This window comes from Oncorhynchus kisutch, linkage group LG20, assembly GCF_002021735.2.
Source record: "Oncorhynchus kisutch isolate 150728-3 linkage group LG20, Okis_V2, whole genome shotgun sequence".
Classification (NCBI taxonomy): Eukaryota; Metazoa; Chordata; class Actinopteri; order Salmoniformes; family Salmonidae; genus Oncorhynchus; species Oncorhynchus kisutch.
The window spans coordinates 2,446,262-2,464,635 of record NC_034193.2 but is presented as its reverse complement, the minus strand read 5'-3'; the positions used below and the strand labels follow the sequence as shown (position 1 = coordinate 2,464,635).

Here is an 18,374-nt window from a genome sequence, read left to right as displayed (position 1 = left end):
CAACCCACCTCCAGCTCATCGTAAACCACAACCCACCTCCAGCTCATCGTAAACCACAACCCACCTCCAGCTCATCGTAAACCACAACCCACCTCCAGCTCATCGTAAACCACAACCCACCTCCAGCTCATCGTAAACCACAACCCACCTCCAGCTCATCGTAAACCACAACCCACCTCCAGCTCATCGTAAACCACAACCCACCTCCAGCTCATCGTAAACCACAACCCACCTCCAGCTCATCGTAAACCACAACCCACCTCCAGCTCATCGTAAACCACAACCCACCTCCAGCTCATCGTAAACCACAACCCACCTCCAGCTCATCGTAAACCACAACCCACCTCCAGCTCATCGTAAACCACAACCCACCTCCAGCTCATCGTAAACCAACCCACCCCCCACCTCCAGCTCATCGTAAACCACAACCCACCTCCAGCTCATCGTAAACCACAACCCACCTCCAGCTCATCGTAAACCACAACCCACCTCCAGCTCATCGTAAACCACAACCCACCTCCAGCTCATCGTAAACCACAACCCACCTCCAGCTCATCGTAAACCACAACCCACCTCCAGCTCATCGTAAACCACAACCCACCTCCAGCTCATCGTAAACCACAACCCACCTCCAGCTCATCGTAAACCACAACCCACCTCCAGCTCATCGTAAACCACAACCCACCTCCAGCTCATCGTAAACCACAACCCACCTCCAGCTCATCGTAAACCACAACCCACCTCCAGCTCATCGTAAACCACAACCCACCTCCAGCTCATCGTAAACCACAACCCACCTCCAGCTCATCGTAAACCACAACCCACCTCCAGCTCATCGTAAACCACAACCCACCTCCAGCTCATCGTAAACCACAACCCACCTCCAGCTCATCGTAAACCACAACCCACCTCCAGCTCATCGTAAACCACAACCCACCTCCAGCTCATCGTAAACCACAACCCACCTCCAGCTCATCGTAAACCACAACCCACCTCCAGCTCATCGTAAACCACAACCCACCTCCAGCTCATCGTAAACCACAACCCACCTCCAGCTCATCGTAAACACAACCCACCTCCAGCTCATCGTAAACACAACCCACCTCCAGCTCATCGTAAACACAACCCACCTCCAGCTCATCGTAAACACAACCCACCTCCAGCTCATCGTAAACACAACCCACCTCCAGCTCATCGTAAACACAACCCACCTCCAGCTCATCGTAAACACAACCCACCTCCAGCTCATCGTAAAACACAACCCACCTCCAGCTCATCGTAAAACACAACCCACCTCCAGCTCATCGTAAAACACAACCCACCTCCAGCTCATCGTAAAACACAACCTACCTCCACCTCATCGTGTGCGACGACGCGCTGAAGACTCCCTACACCGTTTGCTTGAACGGCGAATGGGAAGGGCGCTTCAATTACCGGTTGAGATATAAAAATAGTACCTCTTTTTAAAACGGTGATAAAAACAGTTAACACACGATTGCATGTAGAAAATGTTGTGCAATGACTGGGCTTATGAAAGCGCACTCCAGCAGCAACGAACGAACGCTTTGAGGACAGCGGCAGTAGTTCTCACCCTGTCAGACAGATTTACCGCTCAAACCAGGCAGATTGACCTATTGACCCGTTAAGCATGACCTGTCAAACGTAATCAATGAATAGGATCAAAAGCAAATGATGTTTCTTCAGACAACTGGCAGAGTTTATTTTAAAAAATGGGCTTCTTTTTTTTTTTTATCAACCAAAAGCCGGCTATTACCAGTAAACGGAACCCTGGACACACATGGTTCAGCACATTAGACAGGCTACCCAGACCAACACAGTCTTCTAGTCTTACCAGCAAACGGAACCCTGGACACACATGGTTCAGCACATTAGACAGGCTACCCAGACCAACACAGTCTTCTAGTCCTACCACAGGGCAGGGGAGACTCAACACCTTACAGCATAACACAGTTAAACAGGGAACCGTCAGGAGCTGAGCCCAACCAGAACCCTGTCTTTAGTCCGTAGCAAGTGGGCACCACAGAATCTGGGACAGCGAGACAATCAAGAAGGAGTATTTTTTGAGTGAGTGAGAGATTCTCTTTGAAAGCAGCACTGTTGACGTCTAAAACAAAATGAGTCACAGCTGCTTAAACCAGATTTAAATAAATGTGAGCTTCATTTCACATCAACCCACCATCCTCCTCCAAGACAGTCCCACAAAATCCTTCTATAGAAACATCCAGAACATCCTCCTCCAAGACAGTCCCACAACATCCTTCTATAGAAACATCCAGAACATCCTTCTCCAAGACAGTCCCACAGCATCCTTCTATAGAAACATCCAGAACATCCTCCTCCAAGACAGTCCCACAACATCCTTCTATAGAAACATCCAGAACATCCTCCTCCAAGACAGTCCCACAACATCCTTCTATAGAAACATCCAGAACATCCTCCTCCAAGACAGTCCCACAACATCCTTCTATAGAAACATCCAGAACATCCTTCTATAGAAACATCCAGAACATCCTTCTATAGAAACATCCAGAACATCCTTCTATAGAAACATCCAGAACATCCTCCTCCAAGACAGTCCCACAACATCCTTCTATAGAAACATCCAGAACATCCTCCTCCAAGACAGTCCCACAACATCCTTCTATAGAAACATCCAGAACATCCTTCTATAGAAACATCCAGAACATCCTTCTATAGAAACATCCAGAACATCCTCCTCCAAGACAGTCCCACAACATCCTTCTATAGAAACATCCAGAACATCTTCCTCCAAGACAGTCCCACAACATCCTTCTATAGAAACATCCAGAACATCCTTCTATAGAATCATCCAGAACATCCTTCTATAGAAACATCCAGAACATCCTCCTCCAAGACAGTCCCACAACATCCTTCTATAGAAACATCCAGAACATCCTTCTATAGAATCATCCAGAACATCCTTCTATAGAAACATCCAGAACATCCTCCTCCAAGACAGTCCCACAACATCCTTCTATAGAAACATCCAGAACATCCTTCTATAGAAACATCCAGAACATCCTTCTATAGAAACATCCAGAACATCCTTCTATAGAAACATCCAGAACATCCTATAGAAACATCCAGAACATCCTTCTATAGAAACATCCAGAACATCCTTCTATAGAAACATCCAAAACATCCTTCTATAGAAACATCCAAAACATCCTTCTATAGAAACATCCAGAACATCCTCCTCCAAGACAGTACCACAACATCCTTCTATAGAAACATCCAGAACATCCTTCTATAGAAACATCCAGAACATCCTTCTATAGAAACATCCAGAACATCCTTCTATAGAAACATCCAGAACATCCTCCGAACCCGGACAGGCTCTGTCCATCTGGAACAACACACTGTAGGCTATAGAAAAACTGTCTGTTCAGTCTACAGAGACGAGTGATTAAACCACTTATTCATCTGAGACTAATGATTTATCTATGAAGCTGAAGAAGTCCACATTGGACAGTAGAGAGAAACACTCCATACAGTTACTAATCACAATATTACTTTTGGACGATATTATATTGGTACTTGGACAAAAAAAATAGAAATTATATTCGTTTTTTTGCTAGGCAGAGTTAAAAATCGTCTGTATCTGCGACAAAATACTGGTAAAAATGTTTTAAGGACATATTTCCTTATGCTCGCTCTCATCTCCTCGCAATATGTTTGGAACATAAAATGGCAGTAGGGAATCGACGAGAGGCGCTGACCCTAGTAGGGAATCGACGAGAGGCGCTGACCCTAGTAGGGAATCGACGAGAGGCGCTGACCCTAGTAGGGAATCGACGAGAGGCGCTGACCATAGTAGGGAATCGACTAGAGGCGCTGACCCTAGTAGGGAATCGACTAGAGGCGCTGACCCTAGTAGGGAATCGACTAGAGGCGCTGACCCTAGTAGGGAATCGACTAGAGGCGCTGACCCTAGTAGGGAATCGACTATACAGAACAAAAATATAAAAACACAACCATTTCAGAAGGTTTTACTGAGTTACAGTTCATATAAGGAATCTGGCGTGGATCAGAAAGCCAGTCAGTATCTGGCGTGGATCAGAAAGCCAGTCAGTATCTGGCGTGGATCAGAAAGCCAGTCAGTATCTGGCGTGGATCAGAAAGCCAGTCAGTATCTGGCGTGGATCAGAAAGCCAGTCAGTATCTGGCGTGGATCAGAAAGCCAGTCAGTATCTGGCGTGGATCAGAAAGCCAGTCAGTATCTGGCGTGGATCAGAAAGCCAGTCAGTATCTGGCGTGGATCAGAAAGCCAGTCAGTATCTGGCGTGGATCAGAAAGCCAGTCAGTATCTGGCGTGGATCAGAAAGCCAGTCAGTATCTGGCGTGGATCAGAAAGCCAGTCAGTATCTGGCGTGGATCAGAAAGCCAGTCAGTATCTGGCGTGGATCAGAAAGCCAGTCAGTATCTGGCGTGGATCAGAAAGCCAGTCAGTATCTGGCGTGGATCAGAAAGCCAGTCAGTATCTGGCGTGGATCAGAAAGCCAGTCGGTATCTGGCGTGGATCAGAAAGCCAGTCGGTATCTGGCGTGGATCAGAAAGCCAGTCGGTATCTGGCGTGGATCAGAAAGCCAGTCGGTATCTGGCGTGGATCAGAAAGCCAGTCGGTATCTGGCGTGGATCAGAAAGCCAGTCAGTATCTGGCGTGGATCAGAAAGCCAGTCAGTATCTGGCGTGGATCAGAAAACCAGTCAGTATCTGGCGTGGATCAGAAAGCCAGTCAGTATCTGGTGTGACCATTTGCCTCATGCAGCGAGACACATCTCCTTCTCATAGAGTTGATCAGGCTGTTGATTGTGGCCTGTGGAATGTTGTCCCACTCCTCTTCAATGGCTGTGTGAAACTGCTGGATATTGGTGGGAACTGGAACACAATGTCGTACCCGTCAATTTAGAGCATCCCAAACATTATTTTATTTTTCTGTTTAACCAGACAAGTCAGTTATTAAGAACAAATTCTTATTTACAATGACGGCCTAGGAACGGTGGGTTAACTGCCTTGTTCAGGGGCAGAATGACACATTTTTACCTTGATAGCTCAGGGATTCGATCCAGCAACCTTTCATTTACTGACCTAACTCTCTAACCACTAGGCTACCTGTCGCCCCAACTAGGTCTGGTGAGTATGCAGCCCATGGAAGTACTGGGACATTTTCAGCTTCCAGGAATTGTGAACAGATCCTTGTGACATGGCGTTGTGCATTATCATGCTGAAACATGAGGTGATGGTGGCGGATGAATGGCACGACAACGGGCCTCAGGATCTCGTCAAGTTCTCTGGGCTTTCAAATCGCCATCGATAAAACGCAAGTGTGTTCGTTATGCCTGCCCATACCATAACCCCACCGTCACCATGGGGCACTCGGTTCACAACGTTGACGTCATCAAACCGCTCGTCCACGCTGTCTGCCATCTGCCTGGTACAGTTGAAACCTGGATTTCAACAAGCAGACTTCACCAGCCAGTGGCCATTGAAGGTGAGCATTTGCAAACACAGAAGTCGGTTACGACGTCGAACTGCAGTCAGGACAAGACCCTGGTGAGGACGACGAGCACACTGATGAGCTTCCCCGAGACAGTTTCTGGCAGTTTCATTGGCTGTCCAGTGGCTGGTCTCAGACCATCTCGCAGGTGCAGAAGTCCTGGGCTGGTGTGGAGGTCCTGGGGGTCCTGGGCTGGCGTGGAGGTCCTGGGCTGGCGTGGAGGTCCTGGGCTGGCGTGGAGGTCCTGGGCTGGCGTGGAGGTCCTGGGCTGGCGTGGAGGTCCTGGGCTGGCGTGGTTCCAGTTGTGAGGCCAGTTGGACAACTTCTCAACTTCTCTAAAATAACGTTGGAAGCGGCATATGGTAGAGCACTGAACATTAAATTCTCTGTTAACAGCTCTAGTGGACATTCCTGCAGTCAGCAGGCCAATTTCACACTCCCTCAAAACTTGAGACATCTGTGGCATTGTGTTGTGTTACAAAACTGCACATTAAATTGTGCCAAGCACAAAGTGCACCTGTGTAATGCTGTTTAATCAGCTTCTTGAAATGCCACACCGGTCAGGTGGATTAATTATCTTGGCAAAGAAGAAATGCTCACTAGCAGGGATATAAACCAAATGTGTGCACAAAACTTGAGAGAAATCATCTTTTTCCATGTGTATGGAACATGGCGCCAACACTTTACATGTTGTGTTTATATTTTTGTTTAGCATAAATGTATTGAACTGGTTTGAACATTTGCCCAAGTTAAATATAATTAAGACATGAACAAAATGCATAAGTGCTTGGTATGAAACCGTCGGTATGTGCGGTGCGTACATCTACACTTACTGTAGCCGTTAGCGATGATGCTAATAATAACCTTCTGGTGATGGAAATGGTGAATTAAATGTTAAACTAATTAAATTAATTAGTAGCCAATGCCTACCTGGCAGAAATATATCGTGAAGAAACAGGAGGAGTTATTACCAACATTACAGTCTTCACTCCGGCTAGCTGACTGGCTAGCTGACTGGCTGGGACTGGCTAGCTGGTTGACTGGCTGGCAGACTGGCTGGCTGTCTGGGACTGGCTAGCTGGTTGACTGGCTGGTTGACTGGCTGGCTGACTGTCTGGGACTGGCTAGCTGACTGGCTAGCTGACTGGCTAGCTGACTGTCTGGGACTGGCTAGCTGGTTGACTGGCTGGCACAATGGCTGGCAGACTGGCTGGCTGGCCGCTTTATCAGGTCAGAGGATAAGGGTCTCCCAGTCCCAGTCCGCTCCAGTCCCAGTCTGCTCCAATGGTTGCATTAGACTCTTGGGAGGGTTATTAAGGGATGAAGATGGGATAGCGTAGGTAGAAGGGTAGGTAGCTAATTCTAAAATGGATGAAGTAGTTCTTCCCCCCAGAAACTACACACAATACCCCATAATGACAACGGGTTCAAGTCCGAGCTTTGGCTGGGCCACTCAAGGACATTCAGAGACTTGTCTCGAAGCGTTGTCTTGGCTGTGTGCTTAGGGACGTTGTCATGTTGGAAGGTGAACCTTCCATCCAGTCTGAGGTCCTGAGCACTCTGGAACAGGTTTTCATCAATGATCTCTCTGTACTTTGCTCGGTTCATCTTTCCTTCAATCCTGACCAGTCTGAAAAAAAAAACAGCATGATGCTGCCACCACCATGCTTCACCGTAGGGATGGTAATGGCCAGGTGATGAGTGGTTTCCACCAGACGTGGCGGTTGGCATTAAGGCCAAATAGTTCGATTTTGGTTTCATCAGACCACAGAATTTTGTTTTTTCATGGTCAGACTACTTTAGGTGACTTTTGGCCAACTCCAAGCGGGCTGTCATGTGCCTTTTACTGAGGAGTGGTTTCCGTCTGGCCACTCTACCATAAAGTCCGCCTGATTGGTGGATTGCTGCAGAGATGGTTGTTCTTCTGTCAGAGTGACCATCGGGTTCTTGGTCACCTCCCTGACCAAGGTCCTTCTCCCCCGATTGCGCAGTTTGGCTGGGCAGCCAGCTCTGGGAAGAGTCTTGATGGTTCCAAACTGATTCCATTTATGAATCATGGCGATCACTGTGTTTTTGGGGATCTTCAATGCAGCAGACATTTTTTGGTGCCTCGACACAATCCTGTCTCGGAGCTCTATGGACAATTCCTTCAACCTAATGGCTTGGCTCTGACATGCACGGTCAACTGTGGGACCTTAGTAGGTAGCTACATGTAGCTAAGTAGGTAGAGGGGTAGGTAGCTATATGGGTACTAAGTAGGTAGAGGGGTAGGTAGCTACATGGGTACTAAGTAGGTAGAGGGGTAGGTAGCTACATGGGTACTAAGTAGGTAGAGGGGTAGGTAGCTACATGGGTACTAAGTAGGTAGAGGGGTAGGTAGCTACATGGGTACTAAGTAGGTAGAGGGGTAGGTAGCTATATGGGTACTAAGTAGGTAGAGGGGTAGGTAGCTACATGGGTACTAAGTAGGTAGAGGGGTAGGTAGCTACATGGGTACTAAGTAGGTAGAGGGGTAGGTAGCTACATGGGTACTAAGTAGGTAGAGGGGTAGGTAGCTATATGGGTACTAAGTAGGTAGAGGGGTAGGTAGCTATATGGGTACTAAGTAGGTAGAGGGGTAGGTAGCTACATGGGTACTAAGTAGGTAGAGGGGTAGGTAGCTACATGGGTACTAAGTAGGTAGAGGGGTAGGTAGCTATATGGGTACTAAGTAGGTAGAGGGGTAGGTAGCTACATGGGTACTAAGTAGGTAGAGGGGTAGGTAGCTACATGGGTACTAAGTAGGTAGAGGGGTAGGTAGCTATATGGGTACTAAGTAGGTAGAGGGGCAGGTAGCTACATGGGTACTAAGTAGGTAGAGGGGTAGGTAGCTATATGGGTACTAAGTAGGTAGAGGGGTAGGTAGCTACATGGGTACTAAGTAGGTAGAGGGGTAGGTAGCTACATGGGTACTAAGTAGGTAGAGGGGTAGGTAGCTACATGGGTACTAAGTAGGTAGAGGGGTAGGTAGCTACATGGGTACTAAGTAGGTAGAGGGGTAGGTAGCTACATGGGTACTAAGTAGTAGACTGTGACTCACACAACACCTTAAATGAGAAAACACAGACCCATACAATATAGACGTTAGTGTCTATCAGACAGGATCCCAGCCAGGTTGGGTAACGTTAGTGTCTATCAGACAGGATCCCAGCCAGGTTGGGTAACGTTAGTTTCTATCAGACAGGATCCCAGCCAGGTTGGGTAACGTTAGTGTCTATCAGACAGGATCCCAGCTAGGTTGGGTAACGTTAGTTTCTATCAGACAGGATCCCAGCCAGGTTGGGTAACGTTAGTTTCTATCAGACAGGATCCCAGCTAGGTTGGGTAGAGTGTTGTACATTCCAGACAGGATCCCAGCTAGGTTGGGTAACGTTAGTTTCTATCATACATTCCAGACAGGATCCCAGCTAGGTTGAGTAGAGTGTTGTACATTCCAGACATGTTTTCCTCTCATCTAGTTCTGCGTCATCACAGAGGCGTCGAACACAATGAACCCATTTAGGGCCGACACACAGACAACTGTTTTAAAAACACCCAGGCCCAGCACATCTCTCTCACTAGACCATCTAAGTCAGATACAGGCTGAGCTCACTCCATCCACTCACTCCTACAACTACTCTCGTATAATTACACACAGATTCAAAACACACACACAGACTTACATCGGTCTCAACTTTCTTATGCTAGTGTTGTTGACTTGTCCCCCGGTAGCGGTGAAACACAAACAAAGGCTGAAGCCTAATATTTACCATGCAAATAACCCTCTCTCTGTGAATGGTGAACATAGGGTTAGCTGTTACCCAGCCTGTCTCTGTGAATGGTGAACATAGGGTTAGCTGTTACCCAGCCTGTCTCTGTGAATGGTGAACACAGGGTTAGCTGTTACCCAGCCTGTCTCTGTGAATGGTGAACATAGGGTTAGCTGTTACCCAGCCTGTCTCTGTGAATGGTGAACATAGGGTTAGCTGTTACCCAGCCTGTCTCTGTGAATGGTGAACATAGGGTTAGCTGTTACCCAGCCTGTCTCTGTGAATGGTGAACATAGGGTTAGCTGTTACCCAGCCTGTCTCTGTGAATGGTGAACAAAGGGTTAGCTGTTACCCAGCCTGTCTCTGTGAATAGTGAACACAGGGGTAGCTGTTACCCAGCCTGTCTCTGTGAATGGTGAACATAGGGTTAGCTGTTACCCAGCCTGTCTCTGTGAATGGTGAACATAGGGTTAGCTGTTACCCAGCCTGTCTCTGTGAATGGTGAACATAGGGTTAGCTGTTACCCAGCCTGTCTCTGTGAATGGTGAACACAGGGTTAGCTGTTACCCAGCCTGTCTCTGTGAATGGTGAACATAGGGTTAGCTGTTACCCAGCCTGTCTCTGTGAATGGTGAACATAGGGTTAGCTGTTACCCAGCCTGTCTCTGTGAATGGTGAACATAGGGTTAGCTGTTACCCAGCCGGTCTCTGTGAATGGTGAACACAGGGTTAGCTGTTACCCAGCCTGTCTCTGTGAATGGTGAACATAGGGTTAGCTGTTACCCAGCCTGTCTCTGTGAATGGTGAACATAGGGTTAGCTGTTACCCAGCCTGTCTCTGTGAATAGTGAACACAGGGTTAGCTGTTACCCAGCCTGTCTCTGTGAATGGTGAACACAGGGTTAGCTGTTACCCAGCCTGTCTCTGTGAATGGTGAACATAGGGTTAGCTGTTACCCAGCCTGTCTCTGTGAATGGTGAACATAGGGTTAGCTGTTACCCAGCCTGTCTCTGTGAATGGTGAACACAGGGTTAGCTGTTACCCAGCCTGTCTCTGTGAATGGTGAACACAGGGTTAGCTGTTACCCAGCCTGTCTCTGTGAATGGTGAACATAGGGTTAGCTGTTACCCAGCCTGTCTCTGTGAATGGTGAACATAGGGTTAGCTGTTACCCAGCCTGTCTCTGTGAATGGTGAACATAGGGTTAGCTGTTACCCAGCCTGTCTCTGTGAATGGTGAACACAGGGTTAGCTGTTACCCAGCCTGTCTCTGTGAATGGTGAACATAGGGTTAGCTGTTACCCAGCCTGTCTCTGTGAATGGTGAACATAGGGTTAGCTGTTACCCAGCCTGTCTCTGTGAATGGTGAACACAGGGTTAGCTGTTACCCAGCCTGTCTCTGTGAATGGTGAACATAGGGTTAGCTGTTACCCAGCCTGTCTCTGTGAATGGTGAACATAGGGTTAGCTGTTACCTAGCCTGTCTCTGTGAATAGTGAACACAGGGTTAGCTGTTACCTAGCCAGTCTCTGAGAATAGTGAACACAGGGTTAGCTGTTACCTAGCCAGTCTCTGTGAATAGTGAACACAGGGTTAGCTGTTACCCAGCCCGTCTCTGGCAGTTACACCACCGATGCCTCACCTGATAACGAGCCGCGTACATTCCACACATTCCTATCAGTCGACAGACGAGAGCAGAAGGAAAACAGTCGTCCTTTAACCAGGACTGTACAGACTGGCTAGAACAACAGAGATAACAGGAAACACAAGCCCTGACAAGAGGTTGTTGGCTTTCTGTCAGATTAGGAATGAAACCAAGGCTGAACCCTTTGGTCTTAAAGCCAAGCGTCACGTCTGGAGGAAACCTGGCACCATCCCTACAGTGAAGCATGGTGGTGGCAGAATAATACTATGAGGATGTTTTCAGCGGCAGGGACTGGGAGACTAGTCAGGATGGAGGGAAAGATGAACGGAGCTCAGAGATTCTTAATGAAAACCTGCCCCAGAGCGCTCAGGACATCAAAGCAAACTTTGTCACATGCGCCAAATAAGTGTAGCCTTAGGCTATATACAGGGTATTACGGTACTGAGTCAATGTGGAGGCTATATACAGGGTATTACAGTACCGAGTCAGTGTGGAGGCTATATACAGGGGGTACCGGTACTGAGTCAGTGTGCGGGGTACAGGCTAGTTGAGGTAATTTGTACATGTAGGTGGGGGTAAAGTGACTATGCATAGATAATAAACAGCTAGCAGCAGCAGTGTAAAAACAAAATGGGGGGGGGGGGGGTCAATGTAAATTGTCTGATGGAGATTTGACTAATTGTTCAGCAGTCTTGGGGGTAGAAGCTGTTGAGGAGCCTCTTGGCGCTCCGGTGCCGCTTGCCATGAGGGAGCAGAGAAAATAGTCTATAATCTGGGTGACTGGAACCCTGACAATTTTATGGTTCTTCCTCTGACACCGCCTGGTATATAGTTCATGGATGGCAGGAAGCTTGAGCCCAGAGATGCACTGGGCCGTACGCACTACTCTCTGGCGCACCTTACAGATGGAGGCCGAGCAGTTGCCATACCAGGCGGTTATGCAACAGGTCAGGATGCTCTCGATGGTGCAGCTGTAGAGCCTTTTGAGGATCTGAGGACCAATGACAAATATTTTCAGTCTCCTGGAGGGTTAAAGGTGTTGTTGTGCCCTCTTCACAATTGTCTTGGTGTGTTTGGACCATGTTAGTTTGTTGGTGATGTGGACACCAAGGAACTTGAAACTCTCAACCTGCCCCACTACAGCCCCGTCGATGAGAATGGGGGCTTGTTCAGCCCACCTTTTCCTGTAGTCCACGATCATCTCCTTTGTCTTGCTCACGTTGAGGGATAGGTTGTTGTCCTGGCACCACACTGCCAGGTCTCGGACCTCCTCCCTATAGGCTGTCTCGTCGTAGTCGGTGATCAGGCCTAGGGGCGGCCCCGGCAGGAAGTCCAGGATCCAGTTGCAGAGGGAGGTGTTTAGTCCCAGAGTCCTCTAGGCTGTAATCACTGCCAAAAGGTGCTTCAACAAAGTACTGAGTAAAGGGTCTGAATACTTACATTTCCATAATTGTTCATACATTTGCAAAAAAAAAACATATTTAAACCTGTTTTTGCTTTGTCATTATGGGGTATTGTTTTTACATTGAGGGGGAAAAAAACAACAACTTTTAATCCATTTTAGAATAAGGCTGTAACAAAATGTGGAAAAAGTCAAGGGGTCTGAATACTTTCCGAATGCACTGTACCTCATGAGAGAACGTACACAACACAACGAGAGGGAGACGGTTCACATATCCACTTTGAAGAACAAGTTAAATGATTTAGTCAGTCAGCTCTACAGCATACTTAGGCAGACTAGCTAAATAGGATGGCTACAGACAGTACAGTATGGGGAGGTTAATGTTGGTTGTCCGTCTGTCCCGGAGACACGTCTACTAACAACCGGGTCTGTCCCGGAGACACGTCTACTAACGACCGGGTCTGTCCCGGAGACACGTCTACTAACGACCGGGTCTGTCCCGGAGACACGTCTACTAATGACCGGGTCTGTCCTGAAGTGCACTAAAAGCTGATATGGGGCGTTGGTAGAAGACAGTACAAACATATGAATGACAGGAAGGAAGTGAGTCATTACAGTAGTAAAGTACAAATCAACTCAGGGGCACGTGTAACCCAATCGGTCTCTCTTCGGGTGGAGCCTCCTCCACTGACAGAGACACAAACAGAAAACAAGGCCTGTAAGCACCCACAACCCTCGTCTTCTCCAACAGGCGCTCCGAGACTTTAAAAAGACTTCCCCTGAGACAGACGGGTGGGAGTCGCTACAGTGAATTACTTAAGTCTCCCTGGGGTCAATGACATGTTCGTCATTTAGCAGACGCTCTTATCTAGAGACACTAGTGCAAAGATAGGTGGTTGTCCTACCTAGCTATCATAATATTTCAGTTAGCAGATATAAAATGATACATGTTCTCAAATGTGAGGGGGAACTTCCGGATTACAAAAAAAAATGTTCCCGTCACCTTTCCAACAGGTTGTTAGGAACACAAGCCTTTCTCTACACCAGCAATAACATCTGCTAAATATGTGTATGTGACCCCAAAAAAACATTTGATAACTTGTAGAAAGAGATCGCAAATAGAGCCCCAACCCGATGAAGCCAGCATCACATAGAGCTCCACCCCGATGAAGCCAGCATCACATAGAGCTCCACCCGATGAAGCCAGCATCACATAGAGCTCCACCCGATGAAGCCAGCATCACATAGAGCTCCACCCGATGAAGCCAGCATCACATAGAGCTCCACCCGATGAAGCCAGCATCACATAGAGCTCCACCCGATGAAGCCAGCATCACATAGAGCTCCACCCGATGAAGCCAGCATCACATAGAGCTCCACCCTGATGAAGACAGCATCACAGAGCTTTAACCCATAATTGAACCGTTGATAATTGAGTCAGCTAGTAAATACTGTGTGAGCCAGCCAACCTCACAAACACACTAACCATATTACCAACTTCCGGGCTCTTGCAGCACGAGAGGAAATCCTTCGTGTAACAGAACATAGTATGGCATTGCGTTTCCAACACACACACACAGAGAGAGAGAGAGAGACAGAGAGACAGAGAGAGAGAAAGAGAGAGAGAAAGAGAGAGAGAAAGAGAGAGAGAAAGAAAGAAAGAAAGAAAGAGAGAGAGAGAGAAAGAGAGAGAGAGAGAGAAAGAGAGAAAGAGAGAAAGAGAGAAAGAGAGAGAGCAAATATTTGAAAAGGACAGAATGAGAGACAACTTGCAATGTGTACACACAATGTTTGGCCTATTAACAAAAGTAGAATTTGGGGTAACACTTTCCAATTTCTAGACTGCAGATGGAGAAACACAGAGCAGTAGTGGTAGCAGCATACTAGCCAACATGTCGTGGTTGGTTGCACAGCAGCGTGGTACGGAAAAAAAGGACCACAGAAACAAGAATTATGGTTCTGCTTTAGAATAATGAGTTCTCTTCTGGACCAGAACCGGATAACATGGCCCTCAACAACAACAACAGGAAGCACAAAGCTCAACATAAAGACCAGGGGCCTCATGTATCAACGTTGTGTAGAAACTACTCTAAAATACTACTTACGAAACAGAATTTAGAATGTTCGGACGAATAGAAAACGTCCGATTTATCAAACAATCCTACGAGTGTTATACACACACACACACAGGTAGGAGATAACCATTGGTAAATAGTAATTGTTCGCAGAGTCAGTGCTCGTGCAAGACTTTGGCTATTTGCATATATGGTCCAATTCACCCCTTTAAAAGCCTGTGGGAAATATACAATGAAATACAACAGCCGTGAAGAGAGACCGAAACAGAGGTGCTCGTATCGGAGATTGAGAAGAACCAAAAGGTTTGATTTGGCTCGTTCAGTTGTGGTTTGACCAGTAAATATAAAACACAGCTACACAGAGTGGACCATAAGGACAATTTAAGATGCTTTAACAATGGTAAATATACTACAATTGAGTAGGAAACACTTACCACTAATCCATCCTCACCACTAATCCATCCTCACCACTAATCCATCTATCCTCACCACTAATCCATCCTCACCACTAATCCATCCATCCTCACCAATAATCCATCCATCCATCCTCACCAATAATCCATCCATCCATCCATCCTCACCAATAATCCATCCATCCATCCATCCTCACCAATAATCCATCCATCCATCCTCACTAATCCATCCATCCTCATCACTAAAGCCATCCATCCATCCTCATCACTAAAGCCATCCATCCATCCTCATCAGCACTAAAGCCATCCATCCATCCTCATCAGCACTAAAGCCATCCATCATCACCACTAAAGCCATCCATCCATCCTCACCACTAAAGCCATCCATCCATCCTCATCACTAAAGCCATCCATCCATCCTCATCACTAAAGCCATCCATCCATCCTCACCACTAAATCCACCACTAATCCATCCTCACCACTAATCAATCCATCCATCCAAAGCTAACTCTTTGATCCTTGAAAACCTTGCTGGAAATAAAAAATATTGTGTGCCATTACTTGGAAAATAAATGTGAGTGTGGATGACATCATAAAGACGTCTGATTCCGTCTGAAATACCCTTTGTTTTTGGTTTCCTCTTGCCCCGATCTTAACAAGTATGGCGATAGTGTTATCGTCCCGGCCGTACCTTCCACTACCTAATGACAACACTCAGATAAACCAAAGATTTTTTTTATGGAGTCGTAACCTAACCACTCAAATGGTTTACCCCATGTGAGATTTACACCAGGACACATCTGGAAGAGAGGCAGAGCGATGCAGTAGAGAGTCAGGGGAGATATCATTCAAGATTCAGTCATAAAAGACATGAAGGCCTACACTGCCCCCAAAAGCCTGTCCCCAAAACACAGACTCACGACTACATAGATGGAGATACCCAACTCCTGCTGCAAAACACCTAGGTTTAATGCAGACTGTAGCTGGGGATTTCATTTGTCAGATCATTGACTGAATCAGAGTGGAAGATAGACAGGAACTGATATATTGTGTACACGGGGACATTAGTTAAGAGGCCAAATGCTTGGTCCGAACGTGAACACATATCGCATGCAAAACGTTTTTTGGAAACTTAAGGAAAGTATCTTTCATATCAGCAAGAAATGATTTTCTAAAAACACAAAAAGGTTAAATTAGTACACATAGTGTTAAGAGTTCCGGTAGGGCCATGAATCCGTGTTAGAGCTCCTGTTAACGGAAGACTAAAAAGCTTTCCGGTGCTAATTATCCATCTTACATGCCCCGAACACCTGTGTGTAACAGTAGGCTGACAGAAATGTGTTGTTACTGAAAAATACTATCAGCTGCAACTGTAACACATCCGGTTAAACAGCGGACAGTGACTGTATATTTAGCATTTGTGATATGACAGTAAATGGATATGTTCCTATAACCGTATTGTAATTGATAATCGATTCACGTTTAACGTTAGATGGGAGTATTTGGCTAACCAGAGCCAGTCTAATGTTAACTCTCAAATTATTTTAAAAAAATTGTGCAATTTGCAGTTACAACATAAACTAATGATATATACCCACGGATTCCTCATCAGTTTAATTCAACTGTCGTACCCCATCAGCATGTATCAGCTTGTTCGTAAACAATGTAAACAAACACTGTATAGTCTCAAAATGTGGTCTAAACTAAAATTGTGTTACCATCGATGGCTAAGAGTATATTATTGGGCTATAGTAGCCCCATGCTAGTGGGCTATAGACAGCACCGGGCCATCTGATCTGCCCTTGAACAGCACCGGGCCATCTGAGCCTTCCTTGAACAGCACCGGGCCACCTGAGCCTTCCTTGAACAGCACCGGGCCACCTGAGCCTTCCTTGAACAGCACCGGGCCACCTGAGCCTTCCTTGAACAGCACCGGGCCACCTGAGACTTCCTTGAACAGCACCAGGCCACCTGAGATTTCCTTGAACAGCACCAGGCCATCTGAGCTTTCCTTGAAGTACACAGGTGCCATCTGAACTCAAAATGTCAGGAAGGAGGAAAACCCATGCAGGAAACGTTTGGGTGCCGTACACATTCGTCTATCCTTCAAAAACAGTCTTCAGATGGACAATGCACACTATACTGGGGCGTTTAAAAAAAAAATGTTTTACAAGCATTTCACTACACCCGTAATAACATCTGCTAAATATGGATGTATGTGACCAATACAATTCATTGTGTTCGGTAGATGGCATCTATACTTTCACAAGATGTAATTGCACACAAATACGATTGTTTAAATGGCATTTTACCTAAAAAAAAAAAAAGTAGCAGAGAACAGATTGACTAGTCAACCAGTTAGTTACATTATTAGCTGGCTAACCGGTTAGCCACCCTTTTGGGGAATTTTAGCTAGTTTATTCAATAGCTAGTTAGCAAACAAACGTCCCATTTTTGGCGCTACATAGGTTAGTTAACATTTTAGTTAGCTAGTTTATTTGAACAAAACGACTAGTTAGCTAGCGTGTAAAACTAAACATCGTCCAGAACAAGCTAAATACATAGAGCTAGGCTAGTTGGCGTCTTGTTTGACAATAAAAGAGTGGCTAACCTGGCGGGGAAGCTAACTAGTTAGCATATGCTAACCGACCAGGGTGCGCTGCAGGGTTAACTAGTTGCAAGATAACTAATACTAATCAGAACAATCACATTGGTGCCACAAAAAAACACAAAAACACGACTAGTGTGTTACAAAATCAGCTAGCAGTATAATGTCTTTAAAAAAAAAAAAATTTATCCTCGGAAAGTGAATTAAATATTAAGTTAATTCACCTGCAATTCGGCCCGATCTACCTCCCATTGAGCCCGGTCCACCTCGAAACGAGCCCATTCGTGTTGCAGGAAGTGTAGGATCCCCGGGATGCTGTACGGAGACCTGTCCGCTTCCCCTGCATCCCCCTCCGGTAGCAGTACCTTCCCCACACCGGCTAAAATCGAGTTATTGTTGTTGTTGAAGAAAACACCGGGCCCTGCCTGTTCGTCCATGGCCGGGCTCGGTTCGGGTCAAGAACAGATATCTCCTCGTTGTTGTTGTGTCCTTGCTCCTTCGTGAGGTCTAGATATAGTTTAGCTACGGTAAGTGAGCGGAAGAGCAGAAACAAACCACGGGTATACCGACAGTCTTCTGGAGGAACTGGGCGCTCACTTTCTGACAGCTTTACTGTCATCGACCCGACGTCAGAGAACGTGATCACTCCCACACCATATAAGGATGTGGAGGTGGTCCGAGAAAACACAAGCAGGACCCATATCAATCATGTCAAATGTTATTTGTCACATATACACACACATATATATATATATGTATATGCTCACCGGATGTCATTGCAGGTGTAGCGAAAATGCTTGTGTTTCTAGTTTCTAACAGTGTAGTAATATCTTAACAATTCACAACAATACACACAACCTAAAAGTAAAATCATGGAATGAACGAATACATAAATATTAGGATGAGCAA

General features: G+C 46.4%; 1 protein-coding gene across 1 annotated transcript in view; it reads right to left on the bottom strand.

The window, feature by feature from the left end:
• LOC109880786 (striatin) overlaps positions 1–18,066 on the bottom strand; it is a 53,622-nt gene extending 35,556 nt beyond the window's left edge. The window contains 1 exon segment of the mRNA XM_031799974.1: positions 17,690–18,066. Within this exon segment, the coding sequence (XP_031655834.1) occupies positions 17,690–17,902 (213 nt within the window). The 5' untranslated portion in view covers positions 17,903–18,066.
• Between the last annotated feature and the right edge of the window lie 308 nt (positions 18,067–18,374).